The sequence below is a fragment of the Salvelinus fontinalis genome, unplaced genomic scaffold, assembly GCF_029448725.1.
Source record: "Salvelinus fontinalis isolate EN_2023a unplaced genomic scaffold, ASM2944872v1 scaffold_0011, whole genome shotgun sequence".
Taxonomy (NCBI): domain Eukaryota; kingdom Metazoa; phylum Chordata; class Actinopteri; order Salmoniformes; family Salmonidae; genus Salvelinus; species Salvelinus fontinalis.
In genome coordinates, this window is record NW_026600220.1 from 892854 (window position 1) to 906440 (window position 13587).

The 13587-nt window shown below is 40.6% G+C and overlaps 1 protein-coding gene across 1 annotated transcript in view; it reads left to right on the plus strand.

The window, feature by feature from the left end:
- LOC129842091 (interferon-induced very large GTPase 1-like) overlaps window positions 1–10676 on the plus strand; it is a 38250-nt gene extending 27574 nt beyond the window's left edge. The window contains exon 3 of the mRNA XM_055910484.1: window positions 5861–10676. Within this exon, the coding sequence (XP_055766459.1) occupies window positions 5861–10521 (4661 nt within the window). The 3' untranslated portion in view covers window positions 10522–10676. The remainder of the gene's footprint in view (window positions 1–5860) is intronic.
- The last annotated feature ends 2911 nt before the right edge of the window (window positions 10677–13587 follow it).

Genomic DNA, 13587 nt, shown 5'->3' on the forward strand with positions numbered 1-13587 from the left:
TTTACTCTGGGCACCTTTTCATCCAAGCTACTCAATAATGCCACCCAGCCATAAGAAGATATCTGAGTTCAATGTTTCTTCCACTCCTGTGAGTAATTATGTCAAGGACTTGGTGTGCCTCTGCTTGCTTTAACCCAATGAGTCCCAACGTCACACCTGCCTGATTTAGTACTTTTAAACCATTTTAATTATTGTGTACAGACTTCTGGGTTGTACCATTGGATTTGCCTATTTCTTCTGCGTCCGTTGGTATCAACCAGTGTTTGTGAGACAAGGGTGGATCACGAAGGATCCTGGGGTCGGGTCTTTTTTCAGAAACGTCTGGTGAGTCCGAATGGTTTGAATTACAAACTATGAAACGCTGAGACTCTCAAGAACACTCACAAGGAACATGTTTTGCTCTATGATGCTCACAAGCCAAACAAGAGTTCTTAGAAGGTCTTGAGGTCTTCATTGAAGATCATAGGAAATCCCAATATATAGTGTCTATAATACTGTAATAAGCTCACATAGTTGCTGTCACAAAATCCAAATTCCACACAGTTGTCACTGAAGAATTGGATATTAATTTCCCATTGAGCAAACACTTTCTGTACTAACAGCATAAATATAAATCAATTCATTTCAGGATCTTTTGCTACCGCAGCCCACATTTTTTCTATTGACATTTGTCAACAACACTCATGGATGCAACTGTTTATGTTGTTTTTTTGTGTTCTACTTGTAGCCCTGGTTGTCCTGAAAAGAAAATGGTTAAACACTTCATTTCGAGGCTAAATATAAGGGCTGGACATGCAAACAAATGAAAGTCAATTAAATGAAAAGCCACATTTTCCTGGGTTCTCTGGACTGATAGCGTTACGTTTATCCAAAGTACAGTGTTAAACACTTGTTATTGTGGAGAGTATTTATAATTACAGCATTGTTTTTTTGTCCTTGGTGGCAACAATTGAGCAGTGGCATAGTGAAGTTGCTAAATACATATAGCGAAACATTTTATTCATTAATTCATGTATTTTCCCTTAGTACTTCCTGCTCCAGACCAGCTGACTGTTGACTCAGTGGACACCACATCAGCTGCTGTTAGCTGGAACCAGCCATCAGGATTGGAACAAACCCAACATCATTACCAGATCTCCTACCACTGTCCAGGGACAGAACCACACATCACTACCACATCTTCACACAGCATCACTCTCTCTGACCTGCAATGTGGTACTCAGTACTCTATCACTGTCTGCATTGTGCTGGAAAATGGAAAGCAAACTCAACTGGTGTCAACAACCCTCACCACAGGTAAGGGATTACATTACTTAAGTATTATCTCTGGTGTCAAAGTTTGTTTAAACCTTAACTAGTTATCAAAAGGACACTATAAATGAATCATAGTAGATGTGTCAGTATGGGATGTAAAGGTACAGTCAGTATCTTCCCTGATGAGAAATATATGATGTTAAATTCTCCAGTTCACACAATGCAGTTTGATGCTGAATTTATTTTTTATTTTTTATATAATAATATCTGAGTTCATTGTTTCTTCCACTCCTGTGAGTAATTATGTCAAGGACTTGGTGTGCCTCTGCTTGTTTTATCCCAATGAGTCCCAACGTCACACCTGCCAGATTTAGTACTTTAAAACCATTTTAACTATTGTGTACAGACTTCTGGGTTGTACCATTGGATTTGTCTATTTCTTCTGCGTCCGTTGGTATCAACCCGTGTTTGTGAGACAAGGGTGGATCACGAAGGATCCTGGGGCCGGGTCTTTTTTCAGAAACGTCTGGTGAGTCCGAATGGTTTGAATTACAAACTATGAAAAGCTGAGACTCTCAAGAACACTCACAAGGAACATGTTTTTCTCTATGACGCTCACAAGACAAACAAGAGTTGTTAGAAGGTCTTGGGGTCTTCATAGAAGATCATAGGAAATTCCAATATATAGTGTCTATAATACTGTAAAAAGCTCACATAGTTGCTGTCACAAAATCTAAATTCCACACAGTTGTCAATGAAGAATTGGATATTAATTTCCCATTGAGCAAACACTTTCTGTACTGACAGCATAAATATAAATCTGTTTATATCAGGGTTTTTTGCTACCGCAGCCCACATTTTTTCTATTGACATTTGTCAACAACACTCATGGATGCAACGGTTTATGTTGTTTTTTTGTGTTCTACTTGTAGCCCTGGTTGTCCTGAAAAGAAAATGGTTAAACACTTCATTTCGAGGCTAAATATAAGGGCTGGACATGCAAACAAATGAAAGTCAATTAATGAAAAGCCACATTTTCCTGGGTTCTCTGGACTGATAGCGTTACGTTTATCCAAAGTACAGTGTTAAACACTTGTTATTGTGGAGAGTATTTATAATTACAGCATTGTTTTTTTGTCCTTGATGGCAACAATTGAGCAGTGGCATAGTGAAGTTGCTAAATGCATATAGCGAAACATTTTATTCATTAATTCATGTATTTTCCCTTAGAACTTCCTGCTCCAGACCAGCTGACTGTTGACTCAGTGGACACCACATCAGCTGCTGTTAGCTGGAACCAGCCACCAGGATTGGAACAAACCCAACATCATTACCAGATCTCCTACCACTGTCCTAGGACAGAACCACACATCACTACCACGTCTTCACACAGCATCACTCTCTCTAACCTGCAATGTGATACTCAGTACTCTGTCACTTTCTGCACTGTGCTGGAAAATGGAATGCAAAGTCAACTGGTGTCAACAACCCTCACCACAGGTAAGGGATTACAACACTTAAGTATTATCTCTGGTGTCAAAGTTTGTTTAAACCTTAACTAGTTATCAAGAGGACTCTATAAACACTTTCTGTACTAACAGCATAAATATAAATCTATTTATTTCAGGATCTTTTGCTACCGCAGCCCACATTTTTTCTATTGACATTTGTCAACAACACTCAAGGATGCAACGGTTTACGTCGTTTTTTTGTGTTCTACTTGTAGCCCTGGTTGTCCTGAAAAGAAAATGGTTAAACACTTCATTTTGAGGCTAATTATAAGGGCTGGACATGCAAACACATGAAAGTCAATTAAATGAAAAGCCACATTTTCCTGGGTTCTCTGGACTGATAGGGATTACATTACTTAAATATTATATATGGTGTCAAAGTTTGTTTAAACCTTAACTAGTTATCAAAAATAAATAATAATATCTTCTTATGGCTGAGATCCCGTTAACGGGATCGATATGACAACAGCCAGTGAAAGTGCAGGACGCCAAATTCAAAACAACAGAAATCTCATAATTAAAATTCCTCACACATACAAGTATTTTACCCCATTTTAAAGATAAACTTGTTGTTAATCCCACCACAGTGTCCGATTTCAAAAAGACTTTACGACGAAAGCACACCAAACGATTATGTCAGGTCTGCACCTAGTCACAGAAAAACCCTGCCATTTTTCCAGCCAAAGAGAGGAGTAACAAAAAGCAGAAATAGAGATAAAATTAATCACTAACCTTTGATGATCTTCATCAGTGTCAGAGTCCTTGAAGAACAGTGAGTTGGAGTCAGGCGCAGAGAGCAGAGGGTTCGAATAAATATATATTTTATTCCCGGAAAAACGGTCACGCCACAAACACAAGGCGCATAAACTGACCGGCCCATACACAGGACCCAAAATATCCGGGAAAACAGAATAAAAACGAACATCCACAACCTAACAGAAAACTAGTTCGATATAGTTCGATATAGTTCGATATAGTCCATAATTTATGTCCAAATACCTCCTTTTTGTTCGCGCGTTCAGTCCAGTAATCCAAATTCATGACGCGCAGGTCAGACGAAAAGTCAAACAATACCATTTCAGTTCGTAGAAACATGTCAAACGATGTATAGAATCAATCTTTAGGATGTTTTCAACATAAATCTTCAACAATGTTTCAACCGGAGAATTCCTTTGTCTTCAGAAATGCAATGCAAAGGAGGTCGCTCTCACGTGAGAGCGCATGACCAGCTCATGCCAGACCCCTGACTCAAAGAACTCTCCTTCCCTCATCCTTCCTAGTAGAAGCATCAAACAAGGTTCTAAAGACTGTTGACATCTAGTGGAAGCATTAGGAAGTGCAATATGACCAATATCCCACTGTATATTGGATAGGCAAACCTACAAACGTCATATTTCCCACTTCCTGGTTGGATTTTTTCTCAGGTTTTGCCTGCCATATGAGTTCTGTTATACTCACAGACATCATTCAAACAGTTTTAGAAACTTCAGAGTGTTTTCTATCCAAATCTACTAATAATAAGCATATCCTAGCCTCTGGGCCTGAGTAGCAGGCAGTTTACTCTGGGCACCTTTTCATCCAAGCTACTCAATAATGCCACCCAGCCATAAGAAGATATCTGAGTTCATTGTTTCTTCCACTCCTGTGAGTAAGTATGTCAAGGTCTTGGTGTGCCTCTGCTTGCTTTAACCCAATGAGTCCCAACGTCACACCTGCAAGATTTAGTACTTTTAAACCATTTTAATTATTGTGTACAGACTTCTGGGTTGTACCATTGGATTTGTCTATTTCTTCTGCGTCCGTTGGTATCAACCAGTGTTTGTGAGACAAGGGTGGATCACGAAGGATCCTGGGGTCGGGTCTTTTTTCAGAAACGTCTGGTGAGTCCGAATGGTTTGAATTACAAACTATGAAACGCTGAGACTCTCAAGAACACTCACAAGGAACATGTTTTGCTCTATGATGCTCACAAGCCAAACAAGAGTTTTTAGAAGGTCTTGAGGTCTTCATAGAAGATCATAGGAAATCCCAATATATAGTGTCTATAATACTGTAATAAGCTCACATAGTTGCTGTCACAAAATCCAAATTCCACACAGTTGTCACTGAAGAATTGGATATTAATTTCCCATTGAGCAAACACTTTCTGTACTAACAGCATAAATATAAATCAATTCATTTCAGGATCTTTTGCTACCGCAGCCCACATTTTTTCTATTGACATTTGTCAACAACACTCATGGATGCAACTGTTTATGTTGTTTTTTTGTGTTCTACTTGTAGCCCTGGTTGTCCTGAAAAGAAAATGGTTAAACACTTCATTTCGAGGCTAAATATAAGGGCTGGACATGCAAACAAATGAAAGTCAATTAAATGAAAAGCCATATTTTGCTGGGTTCTCTGGACTGATAGCGTTACGTTCATCCAAAGTACAGTGTAAAACATTTGTTATTGTGGAGAGTATTTATAATTACAGCATTGTTTTTTTGTCCTTGGTGGCAACAATTGAACAGTGGCATAGTGAAGTTGCTAAATGCATATAGCGAAACATTTTATTCATTAATTCATGTATTTTCCCTTAGAACTTCCTGCTCCAGACCAGCTGACTGTTGACTCAGTGGACACCACATCAGCTGCTGTTAGCTGGAACCAGCCATCAGGATTGGAACAAACCCAACATCATTACCAGATCTCCTACCACTGTCCAGGGACAGAACCACACATCACTACCACATCTTCACACAGCATCACTCTCTCTGAGCTGCAAGGTGGTACTCAGCACTCTGTCACTGTCTGCACTGTGCTGGAAAATGGAAAGCAAAGTCAACCGGTGTCAACAACCCTCACCACAGGTAAGAAAGTACCCTGCTAAAGTATTTTCTGGGCAAAAACTGGTCGAATCAACTATATTTAAACATAATTTGTCAACGTATTGTGACATGGAATCTACGTGGAAAATACATTGGATTTGAAAAAAGTAATCAACAAACTGTTGTTTTGACGGGAATGTCGGAGTGGCATAGAAAAAAATATACATTTTTGATGGTGAATTTCCTGAATCTTTTCTTTTTCCTGATCTTCCTTTCTATTTACAGGACCTTGTCTCAAGGAGCTGTTGTCAAAGACTGGACTAGAAGATCATTATGAAAACAAGCTGACGTTAAGTACTGTCCTTGAGATAAATGCTGATACTACATCAGATGAACCTCTTACCACTATGCAGTCACTTCCAAGGGCCTTCCTTAAGAAATTAATGATGGCAAATGTGAATGCTAGGAGTGTGAAATGTCTGACCACGGTTTCCCATTGTGGTGTAGACAACCTGGACACTGACACTGATAGCAGCAATGTCATTAATCCACTGGACCTGATAACGGCCCTGTTTCTGTGTTCAGATGGTTTCCTGCAGCAGGAGATGGTCCAGAAAATGTCCATGTGTCAGTTTGCTGTTCCTCTGCTGCTGCCCAACTGTGACACAAAACAAAGCACTTTGATGCTGTGGGCCTTGAGGGACATAGTGAGGAAATTTAGACCCTCTTCCCAAACAGCCACAAAGGCTTTTGTGGAGGACAGAATTGTTGTCTCTGATATTCCTATGGTGTCCTTTGTTAGGCTAGGAGAGAGCAGCTTGTCCAAGTCTCATATTTTGAACAAGTTGCTTAGTAACCCTCAACAGTACCATGACACTTTTGTTCATCATGATATGGAATGTGGAGATGTCCCTTTGCAAATCTCAAATGGACTGGTTGAAATCAGCTGGTACTTTCCCTGTGGGAACAGAAACATAGACATGTTCACTAAACCTGTGGCAGTGGCCAATCTCAGAGGAGACATCAGGTCCTTTGAAACACAGTTCTCCTTTCTGTGTCAAACATCAGCTGCAGTTTACATTTTCATTGATGATTTTGAGTCAGATCTCAAGGTTTTGGAAGGAAAAATCACAAGAACAGAGCTATTTCTGGTTGTCAACTCTCAGAATAAAACATTCAGGGTGGACACATTGAAGAAAATGATCACAAACTACAGTATCAACCCAACAAATGTGATTGTGAAGAAGAAGCAGAATGATGCAGAATTTGTCAAAACCCTGCAGTCATCTGTGGGTGACGTCATCGAAAATAGTAAAAACAGATTGACAATTGAAAACATGGTTGACGTGGCTCATCAGTTTGGGATTCTGGTTGATGAAGACAGTGATGACTGTCAGAGTGCCAGGAAGATGGCAGATGAAATCACCAGGAACATCAAAGACACAATTAAATTCAAAGACCAACAGCTACCCTTACAAGGGCAAATCTGGAAAGAGCTTTCCCAGTTGGAGAAAGAGAGATGTAGACTGAGAAAACAAGGGGATCAAGACATTGAACACTACAAGAGCTCTCTGAAGAAAAAGGAGGAAGAGCTGAGAAAGAAACAGTATACATGTGACATGTCAGATGCAATGACAAGCTTCATGTTAGGAATGTCAAGATCAGGACCTGAGCGTTCCTATTTCCTCAAATGGATGCGGATAAATCTGGACAATCTGTCACGGCAGAACCTGTCTGCTTTGCGGGACCAGTACAAAGATCTTTGCCAAAATTCTCCGGAGAAGAAAGACGACATTAAAGATTTGGATAAGCAATTATCTGACTGTTCCTTAGGCCTTGAACACTTCCTGCGTGAGTTGGGCCAGTTATATGAGTCCGCCTGCTCCCTCCCTGAAGACAGTCCTCAAAGGAAACAGATGGAGCATCTCCCTGGATTGTGTGCTCAAATGCTGTTGGATGGTTTCCCCATTGAGCTTGTGGATGGAGATGCATCAAATATCCCTCTGAAATGGATATCAGCTGTTCTGACTCAGCTTCATACTCTTGTGGACTCCAACAGCAAGATCAGGGTTGTGACAGTTTTAGGGGTCCAAAGCACTGGGAAGTCCACTCTCCTCAACACCATGTTTGGGGTCCAGTTTGCTGTCAGCAGTGGAAGATGCACCAGAGGTGCCTTCATGCTACTGATTAAAGTCAACAAAGAACTCAAGGAGGAGTTGAAATGTGACTTCATCATGATCATTGACACAGAGGGGTTGAAATCACCAGAGTTGGCTCAACTAGATCATAGCTATGAACATGACAATGAACTGGCCACACTGGTGATAGGACTCAGTGATGTCACAATTATCAACATGTCCATGGAGAACTCCACAGAGATGAAAGACATTCTGCAGATTGTTGTTCATGCTTTTATCAGGATGAAGGAAGTGGGGAAGAAGCCGATATGTCATTTTGTGCACCAGAATGTGTCAGACATGTCTGCTCATGACAATAACATGAGGGACAGAAAGAAGTTGTTGGAACAGTTGAATGAAATGACCCTGGCAGCAGCCAGAATGGAGAAGAAGGAGAATATCACCAAGTTCACTGATGTGATGAAGTATGATCCAGACACAAGCAGCTGTTACATCCCAGGACTCTGGCATGGGACTCCCCCAATGGCTCCAGTCAATGCTGGCTACAGTGAGGCTGTGTACAGCTTCAAGAAGACCTTGATGAAAGATTTCAGAAATTGCCAGAGTAATCATGACATGACACATTTCCTGAAGTGGACACAAAGTTTGTGGGAGTCTGTTAAATTTGAGAAATTCATCTTCAGTTTCAGAAACAGTTTGGTTGCAGATGCATACTCCAAATTGTGCTCTGAGTACAATAGTTGGGAATGGACCTTCCAGAAAGAGATGTATACATGGATGGTGAGTGCTGAAACTAAAATGTCCAATATTGTCATGTCAGATCAACATCCCCAGAGGTCCATAAGAGATGTGCTACAAGACTTAATGATAGAAGCATCTGAGAAGTTTTCAGAGGGAGAAAAGGAAATCCAAGACAATCTAGTGAAATACTTTGATAAGCAAGATGGCCATGTCAATCTGGTGGAAAAATACAAGGAGGACTTTGTGTCCAGTGCCAAAACACTGAGACGAGAGACAGAAAACACAGTGAGAAACAAACTGCAAGGAGCGGTTGAAATCAAAGAGGGAATGAAAGAACTGAACAACATCAAGAGTTCTCAGGCAAATACAATGGAAAAGAAGGTTCTGACTCTGCTACAGAACTGTAGAAAGAAAGAATCTGTTTTATCAGATGAGGAACTCAGTGAAGAGTTTGAAATCATGTGGAAGATAACTCTGTCTGAGATGCACTTCAGAGGACTCCCAAGAAGAGATGTGGCTCAAGATGCCTTCCTTATGTTACGTGGAAATCTATCAACAAGGGGTGGGCACATCAATAAGATGTTGGTTGGAAACAACCTGGTGGATTGTGGTAAAACAGAATTTGTTGTGGAAACTAGAGGTTTAAGGAAAATAATTGAGGGCTTTGTTAAGCACTGGGACATCAACCATTACAGGAATAAACTACAAGAGTTGTGTGATGACATCATATCACAGTGTCAGTTGTTTATAACACAGAAGGTGGAAAGCAAAACAGATTACCACAACACTTACATCAAAGAGCTGCTGAACAAGATTGATGAAACATTGCAACAACACAAGAATGTTAACGTCAGTGAGGAATGTGAGGTTTCTCTGAAGCTACACATCTGTGGCAGAGCAGCCATAGAGTTCCAGAAGATGCATGATGATTTCATTGAAGTCAATGACCCAAGGAAGTGTCTGGAACAGTCTAAGATCAAGTACCTTACTGAGTTCATAGACTTGTTTCATAACCGAGATCAGTGCCTAAAGAAAGCTGAGGAGTTCTCAAAGCTCTTACGACCAGCTGTACAGGACTATGTGACCAAAAGTATTGGTCCTGATGTTGTTGATGACATAAAAACCGGTGAAGGGTCAGAGGATTACAGCACAAGAGGGGCTTTCCAGTTTTCCATTTTGAAACAACTCCTGACAGATGGACAATATGATAAATATAAAAGGTACATAAACTATTATGAAATGTTTGTGAAGGACTGGCTGTTTGACCAGATTGTCCAACAATTGTCAACGGACTGCAGACTGAAGAAATTGGAAAATAAACATATTTCAGAGATAGTCAAGACGATCACTGACACAATCTCTAACATCAGTGAAACAACTGGCACAAAAAATGTAAATGATGTCAAGACATTCATTCAGAACATCTGCAGTGCCCTTGAAGATAAGCTGGTCCTCAAGAATGCTCTGGGGTCCATCTTGATTCTGAACACTGCAGACACAAAACAGTTTGCTGTCTACCTCACAGAGTTTGTGAAAGAAATAGAGCAGTCACTAGCAGCTACGTACGACAAGGAAGGAGACATCAAAGAGAGACTCAGATCTCTGCCATTCAAGCCTCAGGACAAGATGTTTACCAGTCTGTTTGGCTGTGGCAAACAATGTCCTTTCTGCGGTGGACCCTGTGAAGCAGGAGGTAAGGAGCATGCCCAACACTTTACATCTATTCATCGTCCACAAGGTGTCAAGGGTTGGAGGAATTTAAAGACAACGGTGTTATGGACTAACATATGTTCCTCTGATGTGATTAGTGAAAACAAATTCAGGACCTCCCTGACAGAAGGCAAATTTCACCCCTACAAGGAGTACCAGACATTTTACCCTGACTGGATCATAACTGGAGATCCCAGCATCAAGGCTTCAAACTACTGGAAGTACGTGATGGCCACTTTCAATGAGACAATTGCTAAAGACACACATGCACTCCCTGCTGATATCCCAGAGGACTGGAATGCATTAACAAGTGATGACGCATTGAAGAGCTTGAAAGAGGCTTTCAACGTGAAATAAAGTGGGGTTCTACTGTGTATAATGACTCTTGTTGACCAACATGTTAACATATAATTGAACATTCAAAGGCTTGACAACCAGAAATAACTCTCATGAAGTGGATATATCACAGAATCAAAATATAAGGAGCCAGTCGCCCATACAAGATATTTTGAAATAATGTGCAGATCTGGAAATACATAACTGGATCACGGAAAGTCATATATTTGCAAATACATTCATAAACAATATGACCTCTTAGCAATTTACAGGTCTGTGTTTTCATCCTAATGTAAGTTTTATTGTGAAAAAATGCATTTCTTGTTTCATATAGAGATATTACACATTCATTATACTTTCAATCATTTGCTTAATCAAAAATGATTACTAAGTAGATTTAAAACATGTTTTATTAGGCCACACCTTAATAGTGATATGTTCAATGATGTGGCTGATTTTAAAGCTGAACTCAGCAAAAAAAGAAACGTCCTCTCACTGTCAACTGCCTTCATTTTTAGCAAACTTAACATGTGTAAATATTTGTATGAACATAACAAGATTCAACAACTGAGACATAAATTGAACAAGTTCCACAGACATGTGACTAACAGAAATTGAATAATGTGTCCTTGAACAAAGGGGGGGTCAAAATCAAAAGTAACAGTCAGTATGTGGTGTGGCCACCAGCTGCATTAAGTACTGCAGTGCATCTCCTCCTCATGGACTGCACCAGATTTTCCAGTTGTTGCTGTGAGATCTTACCCCACTCTTCCACCAAGGCACCTGCAAGTTCCCGGACATTTCTGGGGGGAATGGCCCTAGCCCTCACCCTCCGATCCAACAGGTCCCAGATGTGCTCAATGGGACTAAGATCCGGCCTTTTCGCTGGCCATGGCAGAACACTGACAATCATGTCTTACAGGAAATCACGCACAGAACGGCAGTATGGCTGGTAGCATTGTCATGCTGGATGGTCATGTCAGGATGAGCCTGCAGGAAGGGTACCACATGAGGGAGGAGGATGTCTACCCTGTAATGCACAGCATTGAGATGACAACAAGCTCAGTCCGATGATGCTGTGACCCACCGCCCCAGACCATGACGGACCCTCCACCTCCAAATCGATCCTGCTCCAGAGTACAGGCCTCGGTGTAACGCTCATTCCTTCGACGATAAACGCAAATCCGACCATCACCCCTGGTGAGACAAAACCGCGACTCATCAGTGAAGAGCACTTTTTGCCAGTCCTGTCTGGTCCAGCGACGGTGGGTTTGTGCTCGTAGGCGACGTTGTTGCCGGTGATGTCTGGTGAGGACCTGCCTTACAACAGGCCAACAAGCCCTCAGTCCAGCCTCTCTCAGCCTATTGCGGACAGTCTGAGCACTGATGGAGGGATTGTGCGTTCCTGGTGTAACTCGGGCAGTTGTTGTTGCCATTCTGTACCTGTCCCGCAGGTGTGATTTTCGGATGTACCGATCCTGTGCAGGTGTTGTTACATGTGGTCTGCCACTGCGAGAATGATCAGCTGTCCGTCCTGTCTCCCTGTAGCGCTGTCTTAGGCGTCTCACAGTACGGACATTGCAATTTATTGCCCTGGCCACATCTGCAGTCCTCATGCCTCCTTGCAGCATGCCTAAGGCACGTTCACGTAGATGAGCAGGGACCCTGGGCATTTTTCTTTTGGTGTTTTTCAGAGTCAGTAGAAAGGCCTCTTTAGTGTCCTAAGTTTTCATAACTGTGACCATAATTGCCTACCGTCTGTAAGCTGTTAGTTATTTGGATTTTTACGAATTATCTTTGAAGGACAGGGTACTGAAAATGGGACGTTTCTTTTTTTGCTGAGTTTATTTCCCAATGTTCAAAGCCTGGATGATGATTTTCTTCTGGTTGATGATGATTTTCTTCTTGTTGATGATGATGATGAATTTTTTGTTGTTGATGATGATGATGATTAATTTCTTGTTGATGTTGATAATTGCATTTGTTTTGTTGATAATGATTTTATTTTGGCTGTTGATGATGATGATGATTAAATGTTTCTAGTTAATGACCACAAATACGGTGATTCTGATAATAATGTGAGTTTGAACTCTGTAGAGCTGGAAGGAATGACTTTCAGTTGGACAAAGTTAATATTGTTTATTATTATTATCACTTACATATTATGTTTTTTCTGCAGTGAACACATCGTTTAAAGGCATATTGTGAGAATGCAAATTATGAATAAAAATAATTTAATTAATAAAACATTGTTTGGCTTCATGAGAAATACGGTACATCAATAAAAACATGTACACTGATTGTTAACTTGGAATCTGTTCTGTACCATTTTAATCAGCTAGAGACAAATAAAGGCACACAAAGTGTCTCAAAGTAAAGTGCTGATCTAGGATCAGGTCCTCCCTGTCCATGTAGTCTTATTCAATGTGATCTAAAAGGCTAAACGGATCCTAAGTTAGCACTCTTGCTCTGAATACTATTGATGTTTTGTGTTCTATTGATGCGTTCAGCCCCTGGTAATAGAAAAATACCAAAATTAACCACCAGATGGGGGTGTTGCTATGTCATCTGTGGAAATGTAAATGACCAATTGTTTCAAAATCCCTTCTCTCCCTGTCTCCTCCCCTGAATCTGCACTGATTGGCAGATCAGTGAAGGAGAGGACTGATTTTCAGATGACTGGGAAAGAGCCAAAGTGTATAATGTGTTGTGTGTTGAATAAAATAAGTAGTCCTTGGTTCTATAGTTTTGAAGACCAACATTTGAACCAACATATATTTTCAATTGTTCTAATCCAATATACACCCAATATATTTATCCAGTATATTCTATATATTATATGCATGCACTGTGGGAATCAGTAGAATGTATATACTGTGTTGGGATCCTCACTCCTGTTCAGAAGTCAGAAACCACACTTAAAAGTGCCGCAGACAAGCTGACAGAGAGATTCCTCTAGCTGCTCATTGTGGACTAGTGAATACACTGACCAAAACATTCTGAAACCTGAGTTGTTGACCAGATCTAACCATGTAGTTTTAAGTACCATTTCAACACTGTTAGTACCATGTTAGCTGTCTGTTAAAC